The 20801-nt window shown below is 54.2% G+C and overlaps 1 protein-coding gene and 1 long non-coding RNA gene across 9 annotated transcripts in view; one reads left to right on the top strand and one right to left on the bottom strand.

The window, feature by feature from the left end:
• Window positions 1-557: 557 nt before the first annotated feature.
• Window positions 558-4408, bottom strand: LOC111550976. Its single transcript, XR_002734219.1, has 2 exons — window positions 4283-4408; window positions 558-2932 (listed from the first exon to the last, which is right to left on the bottom strand). It is a non-coding gene; the product is annotated as an uncharacterized LOC111550976 (long non-coding RNA).
• Window positions 4409-4632: 224 nt separating this feature from the next.
• The window catches only part of KIF21B (kinesin family member 21B), a 53799-nt gene continuing 37630 nt past the window's right edge, over window positions 4633-20801 (top strand). For all 8 annotated transcript variants that reach the window (XM_023224757.1, XM_023224755.1, XM_023224758.1 and 5 more), the window contains exons 1-3: window positions 4633-5015; window positions 18803-19025; window positions 19344-19526. In XM_023224757.1, coding sequence (XP_023080525.1) covers window positions 4975-5015; window positions 18803-19025; window positions 19344-19526 — 447 coding nt within the window. In that variant the 5' untranslated portion in view covers window positions 4633-4974. The remainder of the gene's footprint in view (window positions 5016-18802; window positions 19026-19343; window positions 19527-20801) is intronic.

The following is a 20801-nucleotide window of genomic DNA, read 5'->3' as shown; positions in this document are numbered from 1 at the left end:
ACTGACCCCGGACTCCGAGGCCCGTCACTGAGTGGTTAGCAGAGGATGGATAATTTTCCGCAAATCTGTCTTCTCCCACCCTCTGGATCTGACACTGACCACTTGCGCCAGGCAAACTTCATTGCCATAAACTATCCCCGCCCCCCGCCACCGCCAGCTTCATTCACACTCATGTGAGACTTCTTATCCCTCACGTGACTGCTTTATGACAAATCTGCCCTTCTGTCCAGTTAGAGGAGTCCATTGAAGAAGGGATAGAGAATCCGAGAGAAATGTGAAGGAAATTAACATCCAGTTTTTGCTGAGCACTGTGCTGGATGCTTGACCCACGTTACCTCATTTAAACCTCATAATAGTCCTGTAATGAAGTGAGTGTGATTATCCTCATTTTGAGATGTGGGAGCTGATGCTTGGAGTAGTTACACACCGGCCCAGGGTTACATAGCTAGTCAGTTGCAGAGCTGGGATTTGAACCCAAAACTCTGGGACGCAGAATACCACACTTCAGCTTCTGGGCTGTCTTTTGCTATTTCATTTAGAACTTGTTTGTTTGTTTGTTTGAGACAGAGTCTTGCTTTGTTCCCCAGGTTGAAGTATAGCAGTGCGATCTCAGCTCACTGAAATCTCCACCTCCTGGGTTCAACCGATTCTTGTGCCTCAGCCTCCTGAGTAGTTGGGATTACAGGCATGTGCCATCACATCTGGCTAGTTTTTGTATTTTTTAGTAGAGGTGAGGTTTTGCCATGTTGGCCAGGTTGGTCTCGAACTCCTGGCCTCAAGTGATCCACCCGTCTCAGCCTCCCAAAGTGCTGGGATTACAGGCGTGAGCCTCCACACCTGGCCCAGACCTAACTTTTATCCAGGCTATAAACTCACCAACAGCCCAACCATAGATGTTTAGCCTTTGGGTTCTATTGTGCTGTTGTGGAAACTGCCCTGCTTCTGGAGTACAGGGACTAGGCTTTTAGTCACTGCTCAGTCCCTATCTTACTGTGCAACTTTGGACAAGTCCTTTGACCTCTCTGGGCGTCAGTTTCTTCACTGAAAATGAAAGGGCTAGACTAAATTTCTCAGGTTCTTTCCATATCTAGGATTTGGTAACATTGAGAATTGCCCATATCTCTTCCTGCCTTTGGCCCTAATACTGTATTGGAAAGCATCACAAAGTAGAAAGGTAGATAAAGATCCCACATTTGAAGTTACACAGAGCATTAATTAGACTCTCATTATTATTTGAAACTAAAAATAGTTTAAGATTGATGGTGTGTTTGTAATCCATAGCAGTTTTCTCCCTTCCTTGCTATTTATAACAACTCTGGTTTCCTCTCTAACTAAGTCTGTCTCCTCCTATAAAAGAGGAAGTCAGGCTAAGTCTGCTCCTGAGCTAAGATCTCCTGAGTCTGCACCCCAGAAGAGGCTCTCCAGAGCTCTGAACTCCTGTTGCTGGGCAGAACTGGGCTCAGTCTCCAGGTGGGCATTGGAAGATGTGGCTGGACTATATGCCAGCAGGATGGGCTATGCCTGTTCTCCCATGGAACCATGCATAGCTGCTGGGGTGTGGCTGGGTATTAGGACTGGAGATCCAGAATGCTGTATCTTCCACTCCTATAACTTTTGCTTAATGCTTAGAGAGTTTTTGTAAATGCCAATGCGCAGAGTGCTAACCCTGGAGAAGATAAAAGGAAACAGAACTCAAGTTCAGGCCACTTTTGGGAGACATTTCCAGGGCCTATAACTATCTCTTAGCTTTTTAATTTGTTCCTATAGGGTTGTTGTTGAGAGCTGAGTGTCCTGGGAGATCTGGGCATCCCAGATGGCTGCCCCAAGTTGCTGCCGGCGTATTTTAACTACAGTAGTGTGGGAGCTTCCTGCCTCAGAGAGGGCTCCCCACACCTCCCCCAGGTTCCCATCTGCCCAGACGCCCACAGCTCCTGTCAAGAGAAATGATGGAAGAAGCCCCAAGATACCTGGGGGAAGGGCCTCAGCTCAGGACAAGAGCTGGGGCTCCAACCTCAGTCCAATTAGGGAACTCTCAGGGCCACTCATGGTTGTGTGCATGTGCATGTGTTTGCCTGTTTCTGTGAGACAGTGAGGAAAGATTTGGGGGTGGGAGAGATATGCACATAGGCAGCTAATCCTGAGAAACTCTGGGGTCTGGGAAGGAGGGAAGGAGAGGAGAAAAGCTGGAAGGGGATAGAGGTGGTGGGAAAGGGGGGGATGGGAAAAACCAAAGAGAGGAAGCAGTGGCTGTGCTGAAGCTGGATAGAGACCGAAAAGGACAAGTCTTGTCCTAAACTTCCTCTGACCCACCTAACCTAAATCTCCCCACGCTGTGGTTTAAGCCTCTTTCCCACCTTGGTTCTCCGTCTAGCCTCTGAGCAGCAGAGTCCAGGAGTGACATCTGGATGCTGGCTGCCCTGCTGCTTCCTAGTGGCCCAGGAGGGAGCTACTTCTGAGTAGCCAAAGTCCTGAGGCTCTGACATTTAGGAAGCCTGAGTTTCCCACCCATGTGCATCCCTGCTTCCCCTGACTCGACACCCAGTGACCTGGAGGGATGCAGAGGGGGTGGGCAGCAGCTCTGGAGGCATTTCCCAGCAGTAGAACTGTGAGTCAGAAGGGTCATCTACTGTCGGAAGTCAGAGGGGACCTCCTGCAGGCAGGAAATCAGAGTTGGGCCCCAGAGAAGTCCAGAGATGAGTTGGCGGGAAAGTAGCTCTTCAGAAAGCAACATTACCGTCCGGGAAGGCTGAACCTGGAGCCCGCTATGCCTACAGGAAAAGCCTGGGCCAGCCTAGCTCCCTTCTGCCTGGCCATCACCATCGCTTCCGCCTTGGTGGTCATCTGGGAAGTCTGGAACAAGATACACAAGTTCAAATCTGGAGTCTGTTGCTTATATGCTGGAATTCATACATGTGAGGCTCAGTTTCCCCATCTGCAAAATTTAAAAAGAATAAAAAAGCCTATCTCACAAGGTTACAGGGATAAAATGAGAATATGTGCATAAAATACCTTGTGTAGGTGGTCCATATGTGTTAGTCTCCTCACCACGTCTTATTTTGGTTGGAAGATGGGGAGGAATGTTGCAGGATCTGACTGCAGCATTCTGCTAGCCTCCTGGTCCAGGAGAGGTGATCCCCTGGTCCCAGGGAGAGCTTCCTCTAGATTCAAATGTTAATAAAAGGTCCAGGATCCCACCAAGACCTCCTCTCCAGCCTCCATCCTGGGGGCACTGCTGGCAGTGCTCTTCCTGTTTGCCATGGGGATGAAAAGGATGTGTTGATTGGCCCTTGAAATTTGCTCTTCAAATTATCTTTGGTTTTGATTTGACCTTAATAGGTCAAGCCAAACAGGGATCTGAGCTACTGCATGAAGCAGTTATTGCAGGGGGTGGTGGGTTGCGAGTGGAGGGGGGCAGGGGAGGAAGATGGCCCCAACAGATGCATGCTCAGACCCCAGTCCACACCCTTGCCAAAATCTCTGACATGGTTTCATCATCTGATGGTGATGTGAGAGGCCTGGAGTCAGACTACCCTTGCTCCCCTCCCCCAGAGATCCCCATCCACATCTGGAGCTGCAGCTGGGTCCTCCTCTTGGGCCCTTTCCAGGGGAGGGAGCCGGGTGAAGTGAGGGCAGCTGGTGAGGGGCCCTGTGAATGGCCCCAATGTTGGGAGGCAGGGGGCAGGGAAGAGGCCTCTGGGCTCAGAGGGAGGGAGGTGGACTGGGAAGGGAATTGTGACTTTGCAGCCTTGGTCTCCTCCTCCATCCAGGCCCAGTGTTAAAGTCTCCATGGTCCTCCTTGTCCTTTATATCCATTCCTGCAGGCAGCTGCCCTCCTTCTTCCCTTCCCCACCCACTTCACCGCCCAGCCTCTCTACCCAGGTGCTCGGAACTGAGGGCCCCCTTTGTTCCTTCCTTTCCCCCAGGGCAGCTCAGGCCTCCCACACTGACCCTCTGGCCCTACTGCCACAACAAGGAGAGTGTGAGCCAGGCCCAGCGGGGTCATCTGTGGGTCATAAAGGTCAATGGGACAGTCCTCTAGCAGTAGGGAGGGGCTAGTCTTGGGCTAGGAGCCTGGCCAGGAATCAGCTAAAACACGAGCTTTAAAATGCTGCAGGGCGGAGGTAGGGGGAAATTTATTTAGGGGCTAGCAAGAACTCCCTTCAAGAAGGGTTGGCGAATTTACTGGAATAAATGCAGAAGGGAAGCTTATCTGGCTCTTGTGAACTATAAACCGTCAATCGCTGTGGGATCCCCGGGAGACCAGGGTTCTTACCATGCTTACCCACGAACTCGCTCTGTGACCTTCGGTAGTTCCCCTCTTTAAATCTCAGTTTCTTCATTTATGAAATGATGGTCCCATTGAAGCTGAGGTTCTGCTACTCCAGGAGCCAAGGTTCTAACGTGGTCTCCGTCCCGCGCCTCCACCCTCACTCCCACCCCCACCCTCCAATCCCGCCCCCTACCCCCAGCCACCCGTGGCCGCGAGCCAAGAGGTCCCTTTAAAGGCGCGAGTCCCGCCCCCGCTGCTCATTAGGGCTTTCGATTGGCGGCTCCCGGGCTGGGCGGGGTCCGGCGCGGGCTCTGGGCAGGCTAGGGGCGGGCTCGGTGCCGGATCGGCCCCCGCCCCCTTTGTTCGCGCTGCGGCGGGAGGTGGCGGCCGGGTGGGAGGTGTGTGCGCGTGTGCCGCGCCGTAGGGAGCGGCGGGTCGCGCCGCCGGCTGTCAGCTAGCTCCGCGCCGCCGCCCGATGGCGCAAGGAGGCGCGCGGGCCCAGCCCCGGGGGGCCGGCCGCGGGTGAGCCCCTCGGCCTGCAGCCCGCGAGCATGTCACCTCCAGCCGCCGCCGCCTCAGCCTCCGCCAGCAGCGCCCGCGCCCCCGCCCCCGCCCCCGCCTCCCGCAGCCGCAGCCGCTGCCTCGGGCATTGGCCCCCAGACCCCCGCCTCTGATCCACGCCCAGACCCTAGAGCCAGAGGGCCATGGCCGGCCAGGGGGACTGCTGCGTCAAGGTGGCCGTCAGGTAGGGACCCGGGGCAGGGAAGGGGGCTCGCGGAGAGGGCTCGGGCTTTGTCTCGCGTGGGCTTTGGGAGGGGGGCGCGGGCACCGCTCGGGCTGGAGCCTGCACTCCCGGGGGAGGGGCCGGCGTGGGACGGGATGGAGGGCGCTGCGCGCTGGCCAGGCTGCCGCCGGGGAGCAGCGTCCCCGCGGACTACTGCAAGGTGGCTTTGTTTGGGTGGTAATTTTGGGTCCCTCTTGGGAGCCCTTAATGATCAGAAAATCGAATAAACAAGGAAATCCGGTATTTCACACCCAGCCCTGGCCCAGGCCAGAGCGTCTGTGTGTTTCCTCTTCGCCTCCCCACGAGGCTGCTGTCTCATACGGGGATACCAGAGGGAAATTTCCCCCTTATCCACGCGAGTCAGCTAGTTATGTGCTCTTGGTCCAGCTAGCAAAGGCAGCACACCCGCCCTGGGAGCCAGATCTGCAGACAAAGATCGGGTGCGGGGACCAACGGAAAACCTGGGATGATGCCTTGGCCTTCTATGGGAAGTCAATGGCCTTCGGGGAGAATCCTGCCACTCCTGTCCCAAGAGGAGATGGGGCTAGGAAGGGAGGAAGAGGTGTATCTGAGGTGCTTCCCTCTGAGAGGGCAGGAGGGTGTGATGTGGATGCCCCATCCTCAGACACTCAGATAAAATTGAGCAGGGGAGGGTTGCCTAGACTTATCTGGGGTTCCATTCTCAACAGCTCTGGGACTTGAGCCGGCAAAAATGAGACAGGGAGAGGACATGGCTGGGTGGGTTCTATTGGGAGGGGTACACAAAGGTGCAGGAGCAGGAAATGCTGTGAAATTGAGCCATCTGTGTTCTTTGTGCTGGGTGGAGACGCTTTACACCTCACCACCTCTCCCAGCTTTTGCTTTGGGTTTTTCTCTTTGAAAGGGGTGTATTGGCAGCAGCGTGCCAATCTGGGGCTGCTCACCAAGGTAGGGGTGTGGAAAGAACGTCTATCTCTGCCCGAGCCCTGTATGATGAAGGGGGCAGGGGATTGTCCAGGTCTAGGGTAGGTCTCTCAGGTCTCTAGATCCCTTGGGTCATATGTGACCCAGATTCCAGGGACCCGGGGAGGTTGCTCCTAGACAGAGTCAGATGGCAAGGAAAAAGCTTTCCTCTTCCTGCCCCAGGGCAGATGCCCCTTGCCACGGCCACCTGGCCCGCCCTCTGCAGCCCAAAGAGGAGCTGACACTGATTAGTGCTCAGCTGGAGGGAAGGAGATTGAGGCACCCCCACCCATGCACCCTAGGCAGCACTCAAGAATCACTTGAGAACAGCTTTCCTGGCCCTGAGCAGCCAGAGAGACAAAGAGGAGCCCTGCAGGTGCCTGGTGGGCTGGGTGGGGCGGGGCCAGGCTGCTGCTGGGGCTGACATTGCAGCAGGATCTTGTGGAGGTCGAGGGAGGGTTGCATGGCTGGGGGTGGGAGTGAGAAATGTAAATATGGCATCTGCAGCAGATTGGGAGAGTCCGAGAACACCATAAAAGGGAAATGAAGCTCTGGCCCCTCTGGCCCCCACCCATTGTGAACGAGGACTGGGAAGGAAGGGGCTTGGGGGTGCCCTTTCCACAGGCGGGGGGGTTTCCTTTAGATTCCATCTTGCTGGAGAGAGCTAAACAAAGGCCCCCACCTCTGTTCAGTGTCTCCAGGCTGGACTGGGGTGAAAAGATGTGGGTCTCCCACCCGGGGAGCCTCATGGGATTGGCACAGTGAGGATAAGCTGATGTTTTCTTCCCACTGCCACCTCTAGAAGCTTCCCGGGACCCTTTCTGCAGAGAAGGGATCATGTCTGCCCTCTGCACCCAGTTCACAGCGATGTGTGTCATCTCTGGTTCCCAGTCAGATTGCCCTATGTGGGGGCAAAGTTGCTGATCTCTATGGGGGGTGGGGCATTTGAGCATCAGAAGTCAGGCTTTCAGGGTCTCTGGGAAGGTGAGGGCCCCACCCACTCCTCCCCTCCCACCCCAGCATGAGCGCCCAGCCCTGGCACATGCCAGACCTCAATGGGCAGCCGGCCGTGGAAGGCAGACGATGTCTGGGCAGAACCCAGTTTCTAATCAGAGAGCTTAGGACTGAGTTGGGGCTGGGCTGGGCTGGGAAGGAGAACAGATGGTGCCAGTGACGGGCTGTAGGGGGAGTTCTCCTTGTTTTTAGATCCTCTTCTACCCCTCCTCCCCTGCAGCACCCCCAGAAATCACTTATCTCACCTGAAAGACTGGGTGGTGGGCTGCACTAGAGTAGAGCATTTATGGGAAGGGCAAGGCTTGTCCAGGGTCTAGTCCAACCCCAGGGCTCACTACCTCCTGCCAGGTCCGGCTGTCTTTCTGACTTTTTGGAAGTCCTTTCTTGTATCCAACTGAAGTGCTTTCTGAATTTCCATAAGAATAACTTGTAGCGAGCCTGGAGTCCAACTCATCAGACAAGGAAGACCAGGAATGAGACAGGCATGGTCTGATGTGTGTGTGTGTGTGTGTGTGTGTGTGTGTGTAGAGGAGAGAGGCCCCAGGTCTATTAGATGAGGTGAGAAGTGCCAGGCCCAAGACTCTTGGCCTTGCAATCTGTTTGGGATGAGGAGATCGAAGCTGGCTGGCTGTGGAATGCTTCAGTGAAGGCCTGGGCTCCTGGAGAGCCGGAGGAGGAAACTTTCAGGACCTGGGTCTCGGGGTAAGGGAAGAAAGTCCAGGGGTGAGCAGACCCCAAAAGCCCTACCTTGTGGCCTCCCCAGCTAGATGGAATCTGGCCCATCTGTCCCTGAACCCAGGCTAGTCGGCTTTGCACCAAGGGATTCCCAGGCCGGCCTCTCCAGCCAGCCCTGTGATCCCTTTATCCATTAATCCCCTTGTACTGTAAAGATTCTCAGCTTCCTGGGCTGGACTAGAACTGGCGGTTACCTGGGGGAGGAGGTGTGTAGCAAGGCTAGAGAGAGCTGGGGTGGAGCTGTGACCTGCCCCAGGCTGCAGAGATACAGGCCTGACAAATGTGGGGAGAAAGGGGTAGCTGTTAAGAAACGCAAGTTGGCAAAATTAAAATTGGGGAAGGAAGCCAAGTCACATGGAAGTTTGTTTAAGACCCTTTCATGTCCCCAGCTCTGAGCCCCCACCATGAGGGGAGACCTCGGTGTTGCCTAGCCCCCTCCCCTCTTATCTCTGCCTGGCTTCCCTAAGCTTCCTTCCTTTAGTCTGCTTGGCAGTGCTTGGCCGGCCCAGCATCCATCTGTTGAGACTACAGGGTTAAGTAGGGGATAGTGAGGGGTTTAAGGGGGGTCCAAGGGACCCAAGGGACAATGTTAGATTGTACCCCTGCCCTCTCCCATTTGGGTTCTCTAGCTGCAGTTATTTCCCTAGTTCTAGGTTACTCTGAAATCTTGGTCAATGACTGTCTGAATTTTGAACCAAGAGCAGTGGTGACTTGGGAGAGAAAGACTAAAGAAGACAGAAGAAACTGTAGGGGAATGGGCACTTGGAGTGCCTTCTGAGTCCCAAAGCCAGTCAGTGCCAATCAATGCCACCTGTGTCCAGTTTACAGCTCTCGGAAACTGGGGCCCATATGGGGCCTCATGTGGGCTGTGTGGAGACCTGAGAATCTTGGTGCTGGCCTCCTGCTGCAGAAATAGGGTTTATGTCATCATAAGGAAGTGGAGTGTAGTAACCACAGGCCCCGGAAACCTCCCCCTCCACCACCCAGCCTGACTGCCTGATTGGATCTCAGCTTTTGAAAACCTCCAAGTGGAGGTGGGGCGGGGCCCAGGCCGGGGCCAGGGAGGTGCAAGAGGTGATATGTGCCTGGCATGCTTATTTTTGCAACCCTGGGGGCAAAGGGCAGGGCAGGAGCTGATACAGTTCATCTACTGGCTGCGTCATGGGCGCCTTCCCTGTTTGTCTTTGTGGGCCTCAGTTTTACCCACTGGAAAATGGGAACAGCCACTGTGTTCTGGTTTGTTCATTTGTGAAGAGCAGTGGCTTGGAGAAAGACAGGCATAAAATCTTTGGAGGGAATAAAACGCAGAGTAGATTCCTGAGGAATTGAATATAAATAAAATGTTTTTTAAAAAATAGGCCCTAGGCCAGGCACAGTGGCTCATGACTGTAATTCCAGCACTTTAGGATGCCAAGGCAGGTGGATCACAAGGTCAGGAGTTCAAGACCAGTCTGACCAATATGGGGAAACCCCGTCTCTGCTAAAAATACAAAAATTAGACGGGCATAGTGTCGTGCGCCTGTAGTCCCAGCTACTCAGGAGGCTGAGACAGGAGAATCACTTGAACCTGGGAGGCGGAGGTTGCAGTGAGCCGAGATTGCGCCACTGCACTCCAGCCTGGGTGACTAAGTAAGATTCCATCTCAAAGATAAAATAAAATAGGCCCTAATGTAAGTGTACCTAAGAGATGTCTCTGTAGTTTAAGCTTTAGTGAACTATTTAGTAAATTGAATTCACCCCCAATCCTTTGATTAATATATTAATTTAGAGCAGAATGCATGGTGTGATGGAGAGGAGTATGAACCAGGAGGTAGCTAAGCACTATAATGTATTGAACACTTACAGTGCCTGCAGCATCCTATTCAACTGGCCAGGTGACTGATGTTATTCCCATCATATAGATGAGCAAACACAGGTGGTACATGGAGGAGGCTGGACTTAAACCCAGGGTATTCTCAGTTGTGAACACATGCTCTTCATGCAACTTTAAGCTGCCTCCTAATTGAGGTGGTAATTAGCTGTGTTCTTGAAGTCTCTATGCCTCAGTTTCTTCAAATGCTTTACTACACACATTGGCCGTAAACATGAATGTGGGAAAGTGAGAATGGGAAGGCACATGGTGCTGTGCAGATGTGTGGCAGGGCCGAGGCTGTCCAGATTCTCCGGTATGGGATTGCTTAGCAGCATGGGACTGCCTGGCACCGCCATGGTCCTAGCTCCTAAATCCGTGCTGTCATCGTTTGTGTTTGGGGAGCTTCTCCCACCACACTCTCCCTTTCTTAGATCGCTGCAGCCATCCCTGGCATGTGTCTTCCTGCCTGAATGCCACCTTGGCACTCTCTCGAGAAGGATATTCTGGGGCCAGCCAAGTCTTTTGCTGGCCCCCCACCTCACACACACCAAAGGGCAGAACCCAATGTGTGCTGGGTCTCCTAGCCTTTCATTTTACCCTCTAGAAAGTATTGAGAACATTGAGGAGGAAAGCAATGCCTTCTGTGCCCCTCCCTCTTAGAACAGCCGGAGGGGCACTGAGAGGGCCCTGGGCTAGGTGGGGGTTAGAGGTTGCTTCCCTGCCATGAGGGAAGCCGGATTGGAATGGCTCTTCCTTGGCCACAGAGATCCACCCCTTGATCCCTATGTGAAGCTCCAGGGCAGGCGGCAGCAGTGTTGGCTGCAGTGCTCTGTTTCTGGAGGACTTTCTCTTACCTCCAGCTGCTCTGGGGTATGGAAAGGCAATCATGCTGCCATCCCATCCCCAAATGCCCGAGTGTCTATCCCTCTGCCTTCCTGAGGTGAAGCCCCCTGTCCTTTATGAAGGCTGGTCTGGTCCCACCTAAGACTGGCTTAAGGTGCACCCAGGAGAGCTCTCCTGCATACAGTGTGGGCAGGGGGCCTGGGCCAGTGTGCTGGGGAGAGGCTCGCTGCCCTCCACAGCCAGCCTCCTGTTGCTCTGCATTCCTCAGCAGGAAAGCATCCCCAGGGCCCAGTCCCCACTGGCCGTCCCCCGCCAGATGCAGATGCCGATGCCGTCACAGCTCTGGGCTCTGGGTGAAGCCTGACTCTGCAGCATCTCCTGTCTCTGGGGAGGTCATGGGAAACCCCTGCCAGATGCCCCGAGATGGGGGTGGAACAGGGAGAGTGGCGCTGTAGCACAGCTGAGCAATACTTCCCTGGGCTGGGCTCACCCTCTTCCCAGGCCCCAGAGATGGAGGAGTCTGACCCTGGCCCAGGAAGTTCCTGGCTCCTGCTCACAGCCAGGCTTGTGCGGCCAATGGCAGGCTGGGGATATATCCAACTCAGGACAGGGTCTGGCCCCTTCTCTCAGCCCCTCCTGCGTATCCCTGCTCCCTGGCTTCTGATATTTTACCCCAGTGTCCTTGCTGGCCTGATTCCTCCGCACAGCTGAGATCCTGATGCCCTGAAGGGCCACAGACAACGGGACTCTCAAGGTGCCTCATGGCAGGCACCTCCTCCCCTGTTAGCCTGCCTGACCCTTGGCATTACTCAGAAGCCAGTGGCCAAGACCCTAGGAAGAACTGAAAGAGTAAGGTCAAGGACACTCAAGAGGAGGGGGTAGGGTCAGAGTCCTGAACCCCAAGCATCCCAAGCTGACACCCCAAGGTTTTCCTGGAGTATCACATCCAGGACAGGAATGTGATTGGGGGCAGAAATCAGCCAGAGAGGGTTGACAGACTGCTTTCACCATGCCGACCAAGGCCTCCTAAACCCATGCCCTTTGGCCCCATAATACAAAGCCTTCTCGTTTGGGGGTTCAGAGTCCTGAGGGCAGTCTCAGGAGGGCTGACCTGGGGAAGGGTCTGAGAGGCCAGGAGAGGGACAAAGGGGGGGGCAACAAGACCATCTGGCTGTCGCAGAGCTCTGATGGCACTGCCCCCAATAGTGCTGGGCTCTCCCCACACCTTACCCCTGCAGCTAAAAGGGCAAGCACCCCAAATTGGATCTTGCCACCCTGTTTTATAGAAGACTGGCCTCTATGGGAAGATGCTTTGTCTGGGCTAAGTCAGCTAAAAGCCCCCGGGGTGTCTGGGAGCCAGACTCCCCTGAGAGCAGGGATTTTGCTTTCAGCCGCCTTCCCCAGAACTGGCAGGCTGCCATGGGGAGGAGGAGAGGAGGCTCATTAAAGTGGGGGTATAGACGTCCTCTTTCTGCCACAGAGGAAAACCGCCTTCCTCTGACAGGGAGGCAGCCTCCTGGGTTCCTGACTCCGTACTTCTCCCTGCTCCAGGCTTCAGCTTTCTTAACATGAAACAGGGAAAACGCTTTCCCAGCAGACAGCCTGTGGTACTGCTGGCAGCTGTCGGTAGGATCAGTCCGGGAGGTTCTCTGAAGGGATCGTTTTTCTCCAAGCCAACCTCTTTCCTGCCCTGGTGCAGAGCTGCTTGGTGAATGCTTCAGGATTGGGCACCGGCAGGTTTGGTTTGAATTTCGTCTCCACCATTACAAATTGTGTGACTTTGAGCTTGCTAAATTTCACCTGCTGAGCCTTAGTAACATGGGGCACATATCCCCGGCTTCACAGGGTTGTCTTAACACATTACATGTGTTCATGTACATAAAGGAGCTTGGCACATAGGCTCTCAAAAAGTATTAGGTAGTGTGTGTCCTCATCAGAAAAGACCTAGGTGGTGAAGAACACATAGAACAAGGCAAGAGGGATATCACAGACCCCTCCAGCCTCTCCTCTCCCAGCCTTAATCATCTTTGCAAGGAGGAAGTTCTCTTTGCTAGCTTATCTAAATCCCTCCTGCTACTGCTGAGTTCCCTTTTGATCTTTCCCTGTCACTGACGAGGAAGAGCTGGTGCCTGGTAAGTCACCACATAGCTAAGTGACCCCTGTGTGCCAGGCAGACTAGCCATCACCAGGCTTCTCTCTGTGTCCCCTCCATACACTCACACATCCGCCACAGAGGATGCAGAGGCCTGGCTCTGCTCTGCCCCGCTGCCCAGGCTGGAGCCAGGCATGCCAGTTGGAGGCTGGGCACAAGCAGAGGTCATGGAATCAGGGCAAACATTGCTTTTCCCCTTAGGCTTGCTGACTTTGCAGTCCCTCCCTGGGCTGTCTTACCAGCTTCTAGGAGCTCCTTTTCAAGATTCCAGAAAGGCATCAGGGGTCTTATAGGAGAAAAGAGCAGATATGCTTTTAGCCCCCTGGGGTTTTTTCTGAAGGGACTAACATTTTGGCCATCTGAAAAGGTGATTCTAGTCCAGCTCTCTGGTTCTTCTCAAAGCCTTTGAGGTAGGGAAGAGGGTGTCTGCCAGCCTAAAAGTCCCTGAAGTGCAAATTACACACAAGTGGGCAGCTGCGAGCATGCCAGTTCTCCCCAGATTTCCCCTGGATTGAATCTTCAGGGCTGATGGCTAATAAAGATGAAAACCTTTTTACATATTAGCTATGTGACCTTGAGCCGAGTTATCAGTTTCTCTGAGCCCTCATTTGTAAATTAAGGGCAAAAATACCCACCTTAGAACTAAATGATATAATGTAATGACCTAACATGTGCAAAGCACCTTAGATAGTGTCTGTGAGAGGCAGTCTTGGCTCTATAAATGTGTTGGTGGTAACTAATTGAGGAAGTTTAGTAAGCCAAGTGTGATGGTGTTACCATTACTAGCAAGGAAAAGGCATCAGGAATCACAGATCATGCACCATAGTTGTAAGAAATTCTTGGATTCTGGTTAGCTGTTTTAATACCATAGCCTGTGACCTCTCATCAGTGAGAAAACAGACCCTTCAAGTGGAAAGAGCCTGGGACTGCACCAATGGGGACCTCAGTGTAAAGATTTGGGGGTAGCTTAGTTAGGAGCCAAGGGAGGCACCCTAGCCAGCTGATTGGGTGGGACTGACTTCACCTAAGAAGCTGAGCCAACCCCTAGGAGCCCAAGGTCACTGGGCAGAGCTCCTGGGAGGGCTGATTGGTGGGCTTTGTGTGATGTCGTTAAGGAGGAGGTTGGGGATGAGGCCCAGCTAGCGCCATCCTCCCCCTCCTAAGCCGCGGGATACTGTGCGGGGCTCCTGGCACGTGCCCGGATGTGCCCAGTCGGTACCCTTTGCAGTTTTCTCTCCTTGGCAGTCTCTCAGCATACCCCTGAGCTGCCTCCTCCCTGTCTCCTCTGTCCTCCCCTTCCGCCCCGTCCTCCTGGCTCCTCTAAGAGCCGAGGATCCGCTGAGCTCAGCTCTTCCTGCAGCTCTGCGCTCCGGGCTCGCAGCCTTTGTCACGCTTCCACTGCAGGCACCCAGCGGGTCAGGGGCAGGGGGTGGGGGTCAGCCTGGGAGGAGGGGACTCTCCAGCCGCCCGCACGTCCCTGGCCTCCGCGTTTCTCCCGGGGTGGGGGACGGCTTCCCACATCACACCCGCTCCTGCTCAATTGTGAACAGAGGAAGCTCGGCAACTTCGCTGCCTGTGCCAGATCCTGCCTCTGAAAAGCTCCGGGCCCTTTCTCCTCGCTCTGGCGCCCGCTCTACCCGCCGCTCAGCCTCTGGATTGCCAAGTGGCAAATAGGCCCGGCTCTGTTCTGGGAGATTCCGGGGGCCTTTCCTAGTGGAGCTGTCCAGCCGGCCCTCCCTCCTGGCAGAACCTTGAGAAGGGATGGAAGATTGGAGGGGTGGGGCCTGGGGTGAGATGCCCTCCAGGTACCCTGGACAGAAATGACACTAGATGTTTGGGCAGCAAACCTTTACTAACAGAAACAGGCAGCTGGCCTGTGGGCCACAATTTGCTAATTTGATTTTTAAAATACTGCACTAAGTTGTAATTTATCTTGATTACTGAGGTTTTTCCTTGCCTCCTTAAATTTTGTACTGAGGGTGAATGCCTCATCCTAGTCCTGGCTCTGGTCCACAGCCTCTAGGGCCTGTATTTTAGTTGGAAGACCCTAAAGACCACATGCAGTGGCTCATGCCTGTAATCCCAGCACTTTGTGAGGCCAAGGCAGGAGGATCACTGAAACGCAGGAGTTTGAGACAAGTCAGGGCAACATAGTGAGATCCTGTCTCTGCAAAAACGTTTTAAAAAGGAACCTTGACCCCCCTCCCATGTCCCCAGGGAGGAAAAGGACTGTTAGGTGGTACCCATCCTTGCCACACTGCTTCTTCCTTCTGCTTATCTGGGGCCAAGTGGGCCACTGTCGCTTTGAGGGCACCCCACAGAAGTGACCTCACCAAGGGTGGGGCCGGGAGAAGAGGCTGCTGGAGGGATGGGCAATGGAGTTCTTAGAAAGTTGAAAGCGGGAACAGACCTTCTAGATAACCTAGAAGGAAGCAGTGGCTCATAAACCACAAGAGAGTCAGGGTAGAGGCTTGGCGAGGACCCTGGTCTCTTGTTTCCCAGCCCTCTTGTCTCCTATTTGTGGGGCATCATTTTGAATTTGCCACCAGGCAGGGTGTGGTGAAGAGTGAACCCAGGATGACTGAGACAGTGTCTGCCACCGCCAAACTGTGAGCACTCAAAGGCAGGGCAAGCCTGATGCCCAGCCCTGCACATATGTGAGCAGACATGCGGGACTCCTTCTAGAGAGCCTCACTGGCTCTGATGGAGGTGGTGTGGGATGAAGTTTATTTAGCGATTTTAGGATTAAGAGTTTTCAGCTGGGCATGGTAGCGCACGCCTATAATCCCACTTTGGGAGGCCGAGGTGGGAGAATCTCTTGAGCTCAGGAGTTTGAGGCAGACCTGGGCAACATGGCAAAACATCTCTATAAAAAATACAAAAATTAGATGGGCATGGTGGTGCATGCCTGTAGTCCCAGCTACTTGGGAGGCTAAGGTGGGAGGACCACCTGAGCCCAGGAGGCTGAGGCTGCAGTGAACCATGATTGCGCCACTGGATTCCACCCTGGAGCAACCAAGTGAGACCCTGTCTCAAAACCATACATACATACATACATGCATGCATACATACATACATACATACATAGAGTTTTCTGACAGAAAGCAGCTTGAGGAGTGGAAGGGCATTCAGTCAGCCACATCAGGAGTTGATGCCCAACTTCGCTGTATTTACTGTGTGTGTGGCTTAACCACTTCAAATCTCAGCCTTCCTTGCTGGAGAATGGGGATTTAAATCCTCAGGTCATAGCATCACTTAAACGAGGTAACCTGTGGAGGTGCCTGACCCAGCGCTAGCACATGGAGAGCATCCCTGATATCTTAGCTTTCCTTTGCTTCCATTTCCATTTATTCATTCAGTCAGTCCAACACTCTCTCCCTCTTCCAGGTAAGTTGCTTTGGGAATTGGTGACTCAACCAGGGTCCATGCCCCCTGTCTCCCAGCCAGTATCAGTTTCTCTGGGTGACACTGCTCAGGCATGCTCACCTGCACCCTGACAAAGTAGTCTGGTGCTAAGAGTTGACCAGCGTTGGGTGGATGTCTCTGACTACAAAGACCCTCACCTCAGGATGTGTTGGGTCAAAAAAGGGTCCCAGAGTGAATGCCCAACTGACCCCACAACTCCTGGACCCTAAAACCCTGGGTCTCCTCCTCTATATCCTCCCCGCCAGACTGTTCTGCCCACTCTCTTGATCCTGGCAGGCAGCCTCCCCAGGGGGTCAGGGGGCTGATTGCTGAAGCAGAAGCTGCCCCTCTCATTGAAGGGCTCTGACAAGCAGGGCTGTTGCTCCCCCTCCCCTGCTCCACTGTCTCCGGGGATGATGATTCGATTTTCTCCAATCGCCAGCATTGCCATCTGCCTACAGTAATTAAATGGTATTTGAACTGAATCCAGAAATCCCACTTCAGGCAGCCACGTGGTAGGGAAGCTGTCTTCAGGAGCTGGTGCTAGCCAGGAGAGCTGGAGGGTCCTCAGAGGCTGCCCAGGCCAGGCCCTTGGTTTACCTAGGAATACCTGGATGCCCTGAGAGGAAGTGCTTCATCTTGGGCCCCACAAGCCCAGGGGCAGAGCCAGGTCTGAGAGCTAGATTCCTGTTTAGTACCTGTGTACAATGCCATGCTCCTCCTTCTAAGGTTGCTCCCGCTCTCTCTCCCTGCACATAGGAGATGTTCTTTCCCCCTGGCACTCTGAACCCTGGTCCTTAGAGACAGTGTAGCATAAGACCATTGAAAGGGCAGTGCATGCAGACTGCATAGGTTCAAGCCCTTGATCTCCTCCTGACTGTCTGTGACCTGTGACTCTGGCTGTGTGCCATCTCAGCTTCCTCATCCATACATGAGGGTCATAATCCTCACCTCCCAGTGTTGTGAGGACCAAGAGTTAATCTATGGCAGTGTTTAGATGCTGCCTGGCATAGAGTGAGTGCTCAGTGTATGTCCGCTGCCATTATTAGCAGTAGAGGTAGAAGTAGAGGTGGGAGCCTTGCTGACCCTGAGCTCTTACTGGAGACTGGAGTTTCTGGTCTGGAGGTCCAGACAGATGAGCAAGAATCAGCCATTCTCTTCCCAGGCAGAAAAGCCAATTCAGCTGGGAGACAAAGAAGCTGAGCTCCCATTCCAATTTGGGTGAGACAGCTAGATAAATGTGGTGACCTCCTTTGGGCTTCCGTCCCTTTTAGAGGAGAGCCATTGACCTATGAGGACCTGTTCACACCTTGGAAACACTTCTGGAGAAGGCCCAGACTCCCATCTGTGGGTAGGAACTGGGCCTGGTGTTGCTTACCCCAGTGCCTCCCTGCTGGGCTTTCCCCACCTCCCCAGTCCCCTTTAACTCCCTTGCTGTGGAAGTGCAGGCAACAGGCTCAGGTGAGCACTTTCCCCAGCCTACAGCTCTGAGTGGGCCTTGGGGGCTGGAGCAGCTGGGGACAGACAGGATGGCGACTTGGAGGCCCTAGACTCTGTGGCTAGGCGCCTCTGGGCCCAGGATGGGTGCTGGCTTGGCCCCTGGCATTGTTTCTTCTCTTGGTGAGTGTTGGCTTAGGGAGAGGAGGCCTGACAAGTAGCTCATTGTGAGTGCCTGCTGATGGACTGGCTTGTGTGAGCCCATGGGCATGAGAGCCTAACCCCCAGCCCCTTTTACTTTAGGGAGTTGGGGTGGGGGTGGTGCTTTCTGCCAATCCCTGTGCACGCATGCTTGCTGATTCCTGCTTGGTTGCCATGGGAACCTTGTCGTGGTGATGGCTGCTTGGGAGAGAGAGGAAGGGGTGGCTGGATGGAGACAGTTGTGTCAATGGCTGCCTCTTCACTCAGTCCTGATGCCACTTTTCTTCCTCTTTACAGGGAAGCCTGCCAGAATCTGGGTTGGGAGCGCACCCCAGGCTAGCCTGGTGTCCTTTCTAGAGGTCCCTGCCCTTCACAAGGGAACCTGGGACTTGACCTGGTCAGCCCCAGCTCTGCAGGTCTGGCCCCTCCACTCCTGGAAAGGAAGCAGAGCTCAGGCCTGAGAATGTCTACCAGGCTCTGGCATCTGGGAAGGGTGCTCCTGGTCTGGCGTCAGGGAGAGGAGCTCCTGGCCTCCTGCTTGCAGCCCCGATAGGCATTGGCAGAGGCTCTGGCCTCCTCTAGAACTTAGGTCCTGGCTCTGGGAATGTGGCCCAGAGCTGTGGGAGCATCCAGTTCCTTCTCTTCCCCATCCTGGCCCTGTGCTTTGCCTCCCCAGCAGTGGACAAGCCGCCTTCTCTCCCCTGACGAGATGCTAATTTCTAGGGCTTCCGGTCCAATCAGGAGTATGTGCTTTTATGTCACACAGACCTGGACATGGCGCCATCACTTTCCGTTATACACCCTTGGGCAGGGTCATTTAAACTCTCTCAGCTTCAGTTTTCTCATCTGTAAAATTAGGCAAATAATAGGTACCTCACAAGTTTATAGTGAAGAGTGCATGAATTAATTTATGGAAAGCACTTTGAACACAGATCTGATATATACTGAATGCTCAATAAATGTTAACAACTGCTGTTTTGATGATGTTGATATTGTTATTACTATCATATTACAAAAGTTGCCCATTTCCTCTGGGGGCACCTAAGCTTCCTTCCTTTTCCTCTGGCTCATAGGGGAAGTGGCAGTTTGGCAGGCAGTGTGAGGGAGGGGCCTGTGGCAGCCCCCTTCCGGCTGGGCCTGACCCAGGGCTCTCTCCATCCTGGGCAGGATCCGGCCCCAGCTGTCAAAGGAGAAGATTGAGGGCTGTCACATCTGTACCTCTGTTACCCCGGGAGAGCCCCAGGTCCTGCTGGGGAAGGACAAGGCCTTCACCTATGACTTTGTCTTCGACCTGGACACCTGGCAAGAACAGATCTATTCCACCTGTGTGAGCAAGCTCATCGAGGGCTGCTTCGAGGGCTATAATGCCACGGTGCTGGCCTATGGGCAGGTAAGCCATCTTCACGCCCACCTATGGCCGCTTCAGCCTTGGTCTCCCTGCATCCAGTGGAGAGAAAGCTCCACCTTCAGAGCAGCTGAGACACAGCCTCAGGGTTTTGTCTATTGTCTAAGGAGGCCACTGCTCTGCTGGTTAGCAGAGGGAGGGCTGTCAGTCAGTGATTTCCCCAGAATGTGGCTTCAGGACCAAGAAAGCAGCAGGGGAACCAGGCTGAGAGGTAGATGAGCTAAGGGGATTTGGCCCAGGTACAGGGCTTGCTGTTGTCCCCAAAGGGTGCGGGGTTACACCCTCCTATCTTTGCCAATGCAGACAGGGGCCGGGAAGACGTACACCATGGGCACTGGCTTTGACATGGCAACGTCGGAGGAGGAGCAGGGCATCATCCCGAGGGCCATCGCACACCTCTTTGGGGGCATTGCTGAGCGCAAGCGTCGGGCACAGGAGCAGGGCATGGCTGGACCTGAGTTCAAAGTCAGCGCCCAGTTTCTGGAGGTACTGTGGCCCCATAGGGCGGGCAGGTGGGAGGCTTGGTGGACAACAGGACCATGGAAGCCGGGCCTTCCTCCAGTGCAGTGGAATGAGCCCAGGGCACCATGGGGGCATCTCCAGGTGATAAATTCCTGCTAGTGAAAGAATCCAAGCATGGGCTGGAGGACTACTTGGTGGGACACTCAAAACGGGTTCCTGCATCAGATGGAGCTTGAGTCGATGACCTGTATGATCCCTTCACACCCTGACAGGTTCTAGCTCTGACACTAATTAGCCTTGTGACCTTGGGCTAGTCATTTACCACACTGAGCCTCATCTGCAAAATGGGGTGATACCGGTTTCCTTAGGGCTTTGTGAGAACCCTGGCTCTCTCGCTTCCTTCTGGCCTTCTCTGGGTTCCCCCTCTGCCTCAGGGCAGCCTGTCCTGCCCCTTTGTGGCTCAGATGTTTCCTGGCCCCCTGAGTTTTCTCTTACCCCAGGGCAGAAAGGTCCTCCAGGGAAGGTCTTTCTGTGTACCTGGCCTTTCCTGTCCGGGAGAATGTCAGGCTCAGACTGGCAGCCAGGGAGGGGCTTTTAGTGGGGAGCAGGGGGTCTCTGTGGTCTTGCCCATTGGGCCTGTGCTGAGCCCCTGCTCAGTAAGGGCGCTTATCCCATAAACCCTGCTGCTCTGATTGTCCAGGTCGCCTTCTGAGGGACGCATGTGGCCTTGGCCCTCTCCAGGCCTTCCCCAACGCCAGCCCCTGCCTCCCACAACACAGCTGCTCCCTCCTGGGCACACAGGTGGTGGCTTGTCCTCTAGGGTATCCTGCATTTTAGAATTCGGAGGTTTTCTTTGCCACTCTGGACTTTTGCTTCTGATAAATGGACTGTCTATGTGTGTGTGACTGTGTGTTCGTATCTGTGTGTGTGTGACATCTGTCTCTGTGTGTGTCTCTGTGTCTTGTGTCTCTGTGTGTGTGTCTCTGTGTCTGTGTGCACATCTTTGTGTATGTCTATGTGTGTCTGTGTGTGTGCATCTGTGTATGTGTGTGTCTGTGTATGTGTGTCTATGTGTCTCTATGCATGTGCATCTGTCCCTGTGTGTGTGCCTGTGTGTGTATCTGTGTGTCTCTGTATGCGCGTCTGTGTCTGTGTGTGTGTGTCTGTGTGTCTCTGTGTGTGTGTGTCTATGTGTGGGTCTCTTTGTGTGTATGTCTGTGTGTGTGTGTCTGTGTCTGTATGTCTCTGTGTCTGTGTGTGTGTGTCTCTGTGCCTGTGTGTGTCTGTGTGTCTCTGTGT

The sequence above is a fragment of the Piliocolobus tephrosceles genome, chromosome 1 (assembly GCF_002776525.5).
Source record: "Piliocolobus tephrosceles isolate RC106 chromosome 1, ASM277652v3, whole genome shotgun sequence".
NCBI classification, from domain to species: Eukaryota; Metazoa; Chordata; class Mammalia; order Primates; family Cercopithecidae; genus Piliocolobus; species Piliocolobus tephrosceles.
Note: the sequence above shows the minus strand (reverse complement) of the source record. Positions and strands in the feature narration are given on the sequence as shown.